This window comes from Pseudorca crassidens, chromosome 3, assembly GCF_039906515.1.
Source record: "Pseudorca crassidens isolate mPseCra1 chromosome 3, mPseCra1.hap1, whole genome shotgun sequence".
NCBI classification, from domain to species: domain Eukaryota; kingdom Metazoa; phylum Chordata; class Mammalia; order Artiodactyla; family Delphinidae; genus Pseudorca; species Pseudorca crassidens.
Genome location: NC_090298.1, coordinates 34475737 through 34486362, shown reverse-complemented (window position 1 = coordinate 34486362; position 10626 = coordinate 34475737). Strand labels below are relative to the sequence as shown.

The window sequence follows — 10626 nt, the reverse complement described above, 5'->3', positions numbered from 1 at the left end:
TTTCGACAAAATTCAACACCCATTTATGATAAAAATCTTGCAGAAAGTAGGCATAGAGGGAACTTTCCTCAACATAATAAAGGCCATGTATGACAAACCCACAGCCAACATTTTCCTCAATGGTGAAAAACTGAAACCATTTCCACTAAGATCAGGAACAAGACAAGGTTGCCCACTCTCACCACTCTTATTCAACATAGTTTTGGAAGTTTTAGCCACAGCAATCAGAGAAGAAAAGGAAATAAAAGGAATCCAAATCGGAAAAGAAGAAGTAAAGCTGTCACTGTTTGCAGATGACATGATACTATACATAGAGAATCCTAAAGATTCTACCAGAAAACTACTAGAGCTAATCAATGAATTTGGTAAAGTAGCAGGATACAAAATTAATGCACAGAAATCTCTTGCATTCCTATACACTAATGATGAAAAGTCTGAAAGTGAAATCAAGAAAACGCTCCCATTTACCATTGCAACAAAAAGAATAAAATATCTAGGAATAACCCTACCTAAGGAGACAAACGACCTGTATGCAGAAAATTATAAGACACTGATGAAAGAAATTAAAGATGATACAAATAGATGGAGAGATATACCATGTTCTTGGATTGGAAGAATCAATACTGTGAAAATGACTCTACTACGCAAAGCAATCTACAGATTCAATGCAATCCCTATCAAACTACCACTGGCATTTTTCACAGAACTAGAACAAAAAATTTCACAATTTGTATGGAAACACAAAAGACCCTGAAGAGCCAAAGCAATCTTGAGAACAAAAGACGGAGCTAGAGGAATCAGGCTCCCTGACTTCAGACTATACTACAAAGCTACAGTAATCAAGACAGTATGGTACTGGCACAAAAACAGAAAGATAGATCAATAGAACAGGATAGAAAGCCCAGAGATAAACCCACACACATATGGTCACCTTATCTTTGATAAAGGAGGCAGGAATATACAGTGGAGAAAGGACAGCCTCTTCAATAAGTGGTGCTGGGAAAACTGGACAGGTACATGTAAAAGTATGAGATTAGATCACTCCCTAACACCGTACACAAAAATAAGCTCAAAATGGATTAAAGACCTAAATGTAAGGACAGACACTATCAAACTGTTAGAGGAAAACATAGGCAGAACACTCTAGGACATAAATCGCAGCAAGATCCTTTTTGACCCACCTCCTAGAGAAATGGAAATAAAAACAAAAATAAACAAATGGGACCTAATGAAACTTCAAAGCTTTTGCACAGCAAAGGAAACCATAAACAAGACCAAAAGACAACCCTCAGAATGGGAGAAAATATTTGCAAATGAAGGAACTGACAAAGGATTAATCTCCAAAATTTATAATCAGCTCATGCAGCTCAATAACAAAAAAACAAACAACCGAATCCAAAAATGGGCAGAAGACCTAAACAGACACTTCTCCAAAGAAGATATACAGACTGCCAACAAACACATGAAAGAATGCTCAACATCATTAATCATTAGAGAAATGCAAATCAAAACTACAATGAGATATCATCTCACATCAGTCAGAATGGCCATCATGAAAATATCTAGAAACAACAAATGCTGGAGAGGGTGTGGAGAAAAGGGAACCCTCTTGCACTGTTGGTGGGAATGTAAATTGATACAGTCACTATGGAGAACAGTATGGAGGTTCCTTAAAAAACTACAAATAGAACTACCATATGACCCAGCAATCCCACTACTGGGCACATACCCTGAGAAAACCATAATTCAAAAAGAGTCATGTACCAAAATATTCTTTGCAGCTCTATTTATAATAGCCCAGAGATGGAAACAACCTAGGTGTCCATCATCGGATGAATGGATAAAGAAGATGTGGCACATATATACAATGGAATATTACTCAGCCATAAAAAGAAACGACATTGAGCTCTTTGTAATGAGGTGGATAGACCTAGAGTCTGTCATACAGAGTGAAGTAAGTCAGAAAGAGAAAGACAAATACCGTATGCTAACCCATATATATGGAATTTAAGAAAAAAAAGTCATGAAGACCCTAGGGGTAAGACAGGAATAAAGACACAGACCTACTAGAGAATGGACTTGAGGATATGGGGAGGGGGAAGGGTATGCTGTGACAAAGCGAGAGAGAGGCATGGACATATATACACTACCAAACGTAAGGTAGATAGCTAGTGGGAAGCAGCCGCATAGCACAGGTGCTTTGTGCTTTGTGACTGCCTGGAGTGGTGGGATAGGGAGGGTGGGAGGGAGGGAGATTCAAGAGGGAAGAGATATGGGGGCAAATGTACATGTATAACTGATTCACTTTGTTATAAAGCAGAAACTAACACACCATTGTAAAGCAATTATACTCCAATAAAGATGTAAATATATATATGCTGTCACAAAATTATACATCGTTTTATATATATATATATATATATATATATATATATATATATATATATATATATACACACACACACACACATTCCTTTGAATGTGTATACTTACACAGAGAGACACATACATATTATATGACTGGAAGTATTTACTCCAAATATCAATAGTGGTTTTGTTTGTTTATAAAAAATGATTTTACTTTTCCTCTTCATACTTTTCCACATGTTCTAAATCTTTCTCAATAAATATTATATAATTAGAAAAAAATCTATATTTTTTAAATTAAATGGACAAATTCCTAAAGGGGGAAGGCAATTTTAAACAATTTATTCTAAAAGTTTTTGGAAATGAAGTCAGAAACTTTTCAGTAGCAATACCCATTACAATATTACTTGAATGGGAAAATCATTGAAAAATCAGGACCCTGTGCAATATCTCACTCTGAAGAGTTGCAGGGTTACTGCTGATTTAAGTGATCATTTGCAAAGTCCAGAGTTTCTAGGGAATGTTTATTTTAACAGCACTCTAGGTGTTGTTAGATCTCTGGGACATGACCTTGTGTTAGTTAGCAATGGGGAAAAAAGACTTGTTTGGATTGTCTTATAAACCCTTTTCACTGTGAGTACCTATTGTTTCCTTAGCCATTGCAGATTAGTTCCCTGGATACCACAAACTCTGTTTAAGGTGAGTGACATAATGATCTCCTTTGTATTCTTAATATTTCAAAATCGTATATAATGTTTCTAACAAACTTACCCTTTCATGCATGAAAAAACATAAGAGCTTACAGCCATTTGTCTTTCTTTTAATATAAGATATAATGATTTTGCTTAATTCTCACAAGAACCAAAATATTTATATTTCTTAAAGAAGTGTCCTTCCAGAGAGCTGCCTTGGTGAAATCAAGTTTTTCTATGAGCTAATCTACAGTTAAAAGTAAAACAAACATACCGTTTAGCCAAAGACTAGTCATGTGCCAGAACGCCCCAGCCTGCCCTAGCAGTGGTAAATATAATTTCTTGAGCTTCCAGGGCATGTGTGGAAGGAAAAAATAAGAAATAAGAGATTCAAGATATTTACAAGAAGATGGAAAGGAAGAACCTGCAGTTGGGGGCAAACTAGAGCATCCTCTGAACCTGTCGGGTAAGATGTGCTGAACTGCCTTAGGGACAAATCATTCATGGAAGTCAAGGACGTGGGAAGGTGACAGGTCAGAATAAAATGGATTTCATCCTGTGCTAGAATTCCCCAAGTGCTCACAAAAGCCATCTTCAATGGTTCAATGGGATCACTAATTTTTAGAGTTCAAGAGGGGATGACAATTATGAGAAAACTGCAGACTGCTGCTCTTCTACTATGTTACTGCAGTGGAAGATTTTTCATAACTATCTTCCTCTATTCACTGAACGTTCTTTTTGTTCCATGTTTATAAGAAAATTGTATGGTAATGGGTATAATGCCTGCATGAAATTTTGGATATCTCCAAAATGCCTAGAGATGTTGAAAATTAATAAATAAGGAAGCATTTGATACTAGATGCTGGGCTATGCTAATAAAAAAATAAGAGAAATAATTCTCTTTATTTGAATGAAAATTATCATTTTAACATAAAACAATTTTTCCTTATAACAATAAAATGTTATAAAAAGAGAACCAATTAGCTCTTTTATTAGCATCTCCTCAAATAAGAAGCTTTGGCATTACCATCTTCATTTTAGCATTTTCCAAATTGTCTCAGAATACTATAGCCAAAGAAGAGATCAGAATATTTTACATGAGTTCTGTTCTTGCAGTTTTTGATTATAATTGGAATAAAATCCACCTATATTTTTCAAGCTTTTGGAAGTTAAAACAGATAGCATTTGCTGAGAATTGAGAACTGGTAATCTCTTGTAATTCAACTTCTACCTATTGTTTACATGCTGATTCCAAAAAATACTTTAAGAATTTGTTTTCTCTACAATTGAATTATTCTGGAAAATATCTATCTGTTCAAAATTTAATAAGAAAAACAAACAACAACAAAAACCCCTCTTTTACGTTTCCTTGCTGAAGCAGTTTCTATATGAGAAGATCCCAATTTGGGGGTGGGGGGATGGGGTGGTGGTCTGTCTAGTGATTAACAGGGAAACTTCACATTGTTTAGGAGCCTAAGCTCCCAAGGGCCCTGAAGAGAGTTGAAAACCAATCTCAACTTGGGTCTGATGTATAGGGTATAGGACTCATACTATGTATTTGGTCTGATCACAGCCTAATTTCTGGACACTCTTGTCCCAAAGTCTATGGTTCTGTGCTGCTGAAGAAAACCAGAAAATGTGAGTTACATACCAGTGAAATAAAATTGGCAGGCAAGTGCAGTGGTCTTTAAAGGAGCCTCTCTTTTTTATGATTGAAATAGCTTAGGGCCGTAGCAGCTTATCTTATGAGTTGGATAAAAAAGCTTGGATAAAAATCATGGGGAGCATCTTCAGTTTCTCTCTACCCTCCCCAGACAATGATAATGAATTCTGTTTCTTTTTATCTCACTCAATGGATACTCAAATGTGTGTCAATTCCATTTTAAATTGAAGGGTATATTCAGCCATATGTCAGGGGATTTAGTTGCTTTTATTCTAGCAGTTTTCTCTGAGCTTGTAAGACAGTTTAAAAATGCTTACTGACTTACATACTAAGTGAAGTAAGTCAGAAAGAGAAAGACAAATACCCTATGATATCACTTATATGTGGAATCTAAAATATGATACAAATGAACTAATTTACAAAACAAAAACAAACTTACAGACATAGAAAACAAACTTATGGTTACCCAAGGGGAAAAAGGGTAGGTGAGGGATAAATTAGGAAATTGGGATTAGCAGATACAAACTACTATATATAAAGTAGATAAACAACAAGGTCATACTGTATAGCCCAGGCAACTATACTCAATATCCTGTAATAAACCATAATGGAAAAGAATCTGAAAAAGAGTAAATATATATATATATATTTTTTTTCAGTTTATGTATAACTGAATCACTTTGCTGTATGCCAGAAACTAACACAACACTGTAGTTCAACTATACTTCAATTAAAAATTTAAAAAAATTTTAAATGCTTACTGATTTATTATGAAGAAATGCTCTAACTTCTGAGCATATTGGAGAAAAAAATTTTTTTATGGGGAAACAATTCTTATATCTGATCTCAAACTCTTGGCTTGAATGAAGATTTATAAAATGAGGAGACTCATTTTTTTAACTGAAGTATCCTTTCATCCAAATAAAAAAACATAAAGTAAACATATTAAAATATAATTTTAACTCATCCTCTGAGACTTTTGAGGGAGCCATATTTCAGTAGGGCAATTTGGCAAAATCTATCAACATTTAAAAATTTACATCATTTGACTGAGTCATTCTACTGCTAGGAATATTTGTTGGTCCCATGGATATACTACAAAAGTATGCTAAAATATAAAGATGTTTATTGCATTATGTATGTATACTAAGAGTCTACAGTTAGAATAATGGTTAAGTTCAGTATAATACATCTATACAGTATAAAACTATGCAGTCATTAAAAATAATGAAGTAGGGCTTCCCTGGTGGCGCAGTGGTTGAGAGTCCGCCTGCCGATGTAGGGGACACGGGTTCATGCCCCGGTCCGGGAAGATCCCACATGCCGCAGAGCAAGCTGGACCTGCGCGTCCGGAGCCTGTGCTCCGCAACAGGAGAGGCCACAACAGTGAGAGGCCTGCGTATCACAAAAAATAATAATAATAATAATAATAATGAAGTAGATAGGACTTCCCTGGTGGCACAGTGGTTAAGAATATGCCTGCCAGAGCTTCCCTGGTGGCGCAGTGGTTGAGAATCTGCCTGCTAATGCAGGGGACATGGGTTCGAGCCCTGGTCGGGGAGGATCCCACATGCCGTGGAGCAACTAGGCCCGTGAGCCACAACTACTGAGCCTGCGTGTCTGGAGCCTATGCTCCGCAACAAGAGAGGCCGCGATAGTGAGAGGCCCATGCACCGCGATGAAGAGTGGCCCCCGCTTGCCACAACTAGAGAAAGCCCTTGCACAGAAACGAAGACCAAACACAGCAAAAATAAATTAATTAATAAACTCCTATCCCCAACATCTAAAAAAAAAAGAATCCGCCTGCCAATGCACGGTACACGGGTTCAATCCCTGGTCCAGGAAGATTCCCACATGCCACGGAGCAACTAAACCCCTGCACCACAACTACTGAGCCTGTGCTCTAGAGCCTGTGAGCCACCACTACTGAGCCCGTGTGCCACAACTACTGAGCGCACACACCGCAACTACTGAAGCCCGTGCACTCTAGGGCTCACCGGCAGCAACTATTGAAGCCCGCATGCCTAGAGCCCGTGCTCTGCAACAAGAGAAGCCACCGCAATGGGAAGACCATGCACTGAAACAAAGAGTAGCCCCTGTTCACCGCAACTAGAGAAAGCCCAAGTGCAGCAACAAAGACCCAATGCAGCCAAATAAATAAATAAAATTTTTAAAAAAAGAATGCTAGGGGGCTTCCCTGGTGGCGCAGTGGTTGAGAGTCCGCCTGCCGATGCAGGGGACACGGGTTCGTGCCCCGGTCCGGGAAGATTCCACATGCCGCGGAGCGGCTGGGCCCATGAGCCATGGCCGCTGAGCCTGCGCGTCCGGAGCCTGTGCTATGCAACGGGAGAGGCCACAACAGTGAGAGGCCCGCGTACCGCAAAAAAAAAAAAAAAAAAAAAAAAGAGAATGCTAAGGGAAAAAATTGAAGTAGATATACATCTATTAATATGGAAATATCTTTACAGTATACTGTGAAGTGAAAAACAAAGTACAGAGTAATATACATCATACTTCTTTTTTGTATATATATTTAAAGAACATGCATACATGTATATGTGTAAGGGAATGTGTGGAAGAATTTTCCCTCCATTTTCTACCTATAAAAAGAGAAAAGTGATTATGTGTAGGAAGAGGTTCTGGCTATAGGTAGAAGAGATCTCAGGTGTTACATTTTTCTTTCTGTTCTTTTTAAACTTTTCAAATGCAGGCATATATTATATGTATTTTTTAAATGTTAGCAGAATTTTTCTGGTTATATAATAAATCATCTTAATTTTCTTCTTCATGCATTTCTATATATTTTAGAACACAATAAATATTATCAAATAAATAAGAGGCAGACTAACTTAATATATTATGGTGTTCTAAAAATAAATTTGAATCTCAAGAGATCTAGTTTTTTATTTCAATCAACTATTACAACAAACTAGAAATAAACCAGTTATGCTACAAACTATCACTCTTGCTGAAACAATGGGTGACAACTGAACAGACAAATTCATTTCTAGTCTATGAAATATACTTAATCTGGCAGAAATTTTGAGAATAATATTACAGAAGTGGCTGTAATTATGGACTTAAATTACATTATTCAGATTTCATCAAAACCTGTTTCTAAACCGTTTCCTAGACTCAATTCTACAACATTTATTCTTTGCGTGGTATGCTTGCTCTCATTCTTCTAAATGCTGAAATGAAAAAACAGACAAAAAAGATCAACTGTCATGGTGTTCATATTTTAGTGAAGAAGGAGAAAGGAAAGAGGAGATATTTATTTAAATTACATAGTACTTTATATATTAGGAAGGTATGAATGACAGAGAAAAATAAAGCAGTGAAGGAGGATAGGAAACACTGGTGGGAAATTGTAATTTCAAAAAAGATGGTCAGGGATCTGATTTTATTTGTAAGCTGAAAAGTAACTAAAGCCGTATTTCTAAATCATGTTAAACATGAATAGTCTTATTTAACATCAAAACATATTTTCAATTTTCACAAGATTCTTGCTGTAATTTGAGGAGCCCATTATTTTGAAAAATTCATGACCGATAGCTACAATTAACTTTGAAACACTCAAGTGTTACTACTCTTTTGAAAAACTAATATTTATTGAGTGATGATTCTATACCAAGGATTGTTCTAAGCACTTTACATGAATTTTCTTCTTACTGAATCCTAACAAAAGTCTTATGAAGAAGGTAAAAGTATTATCCCTATTTTATGGATAATAAAACTGAGACACAGAGAAATTAGGTGAATGGCGTTCTATTAATATTTCTTTAAATGGAAGTTACTATACTAATTACAGCATCATTTTCTGTACATATTTAACCATGTTGTGTGTTTTGTTAGAGATACAAAAATCAAAATGGCAATATTGGGAGGGCAGATAACGGTTTTGCAATTTCCATCCAATAACACACAGATCCTCAAGGCTCCACAGCACATGAGGAACCACTGGTCCAAGTTTTCTCTGGCATTCAGCCACATCTGAATAAACCCTCTTGTGTTCTGGGTAGTGGAGTTCCAAGCATCTAGATGCTCCAGGAACACTAGTTAGCGTTATTAGAAATTCAATGAAGGAATGCATCTCATCCAAGAATGAGGAGTCTTGGGCTGTTACTTGTCATGTAGTCTCAACCTTACCGTTCCTGCTTAAGCCTCCGTCTCATCATCCATAAAATGAGGGAGTTTAATCTGAAGGTTTCAAAGATCCGTTCCAGCTCTAACTTCTATGACTCTAAAACTAGAGATAGTTGGACAGTGAACTCTCTTTAACAAGCTTCCAAGGTGCCAGAAAAGTAAATAGAGCTTCAAAAAGAAGGGTTCCAAAGTCCTTCCCCAGGCCCAGAAAAGTATGAAAAACAGAAAGGTAGTACTAGGTAGTACTTGAGGGCACTGTCCACACACAATAAGCAGTTATTTTGAAAAGTATAAGACTACATAAAAATTTCCATTTAGGAATGAAATGAGATACAAATATATACTACATAGTTTGTCTTGTAGCCTATCACTGACAGTTCAGAGAAACTTACTAGTACTGGGGTTTGTAACTATGGGAATGTCCAACCTAAAAATCTTTAGAAATAACATTTATACTCATAAGCATGTGAATTTACAGGTGTTACTTTGCCTTAAGGAAGGCAAGATGTTTTCTAAGATCATATTTGAGGTTGTAACTGAGAATGACCTATAAAGTTTTACCTCACAGATGTTTGGTATGTTTTATATCATTTCTTTTCAGGGTCTGGAGGCTCTCCAGGCATGGCCAGACACTCCATCTTATATTTCATCCTGCTGAGTGCTCTGATTGACAAGGGCCAAGCCTGTTTCTGTGATCATTACCCATGGACTCAGTGGTCCAGCTGCTCAAAAACCTGTAATTCTGGAACCCAGACCAGACAGAGGTGGGTGTGGACTTTGTAGCTTTTCTTTGTACCCTGTAAAACCTCAAGGACAGGGTTAGCAAAATCAAAAGTGCCACACTAAGTGATGGGGAAAAAATATATCTAAAAGTATAACTTTTACAGACTATAATCCAATTTTTTTTTAATTCTGAAAAGAATTCATGAATTTGGATGGAATTTGAGGTCTTTTCCACATAAGGTTGAAATGGAGTCTACTTTTGTTCTCCACGAAAATTGAGGTGTTTCAAAGAAATTTAATTAAGAATCTGTGCAATATTTTCAGTTGACTAACTTACTTAGAATCACTACTCAGGCTTTTTTTCAATCAGCACATAACTCTGCTTGCCTACAGTTAAAGAGTTAATTATAGAGAATTTTCTACTCATTCAACTGAGTCTAACAGGACCTCAATTGATCAGCACTGCTACCTATTAGCTTGATTGTTGTCATGGACCAGTAGGCAAGAAACTGTGTTTACTTGATAACATTTAATAATTCAGCCTTTTCATCAATTCAGACTACTCATCCCCCACAGTTTCTTTAAATCTGTTAGATATTTCTAGTCCATGAAGATGCACACATGACTTGGAGGAGAAAGGCATATATTTAATGTGTTTTAACTGTTATAGCACTTTTTTGAGATCTATGTTAGAAAACTATTTTTACATATGTAGTGTGAGTGTCATTAAATCACCAACTGACTGCCCCAATAAACCATCCACGAAGGATGTAAGAACAGATTTGTTTATAATACTTCTCTACTCAAGAGTCCCTCAGTAGCTCTCTACTGCCTACCAAATAAAGTACAATATATTCCATCCCTCTCAATTATGCACTTCTCAGGTCCGTCCCACAAGTCCCTTCACGGACGTGTCATACTCTCCACCTCTAATCTTTGCACATGATCTTCCTTCTGAATGCCCTTCCCTTTCTTGCCTGGGAAATTCACATGAATTTTTCAAAATGTATCTCTCATGTCACTTTCTCCCTTACT

The 10626-nt window shown here is 36.6% G+C and overlaps 1 protein-coding gene across 2 annotated transcripts in view; it reads left to right on the top strand.

Annotated features, from left to right (window-relative positions):
* The first annotated feature begins 2936 nt into the window (after positions 1-2936).
* C6 (complement C6) overlaps positions 2937-10626 on the top strand; it is a 92674-nt gene continuing 84984 nt past the window's right edge. Inside the window, exons 1-2 of one of the 2 annotated variants that reach the window (XM_067730598.1) lie at positions 2937-3066; positions 9470-9632. In XM_067730598.1, coding sequence (XP_067586699.1) covers positions 9490-9632 — 143 coding nt within the window. In that variant the 5' untranslated portion in view covers positions 2937-3066; positions 9470-9489. Of the gene's footprint in view, positions 3067-3389; positions 3526-9469; positions 9633-10626 lie in introns of those variants that run through there. The other variant, XM_067730597.1, reaches the window with a different exon arrangement.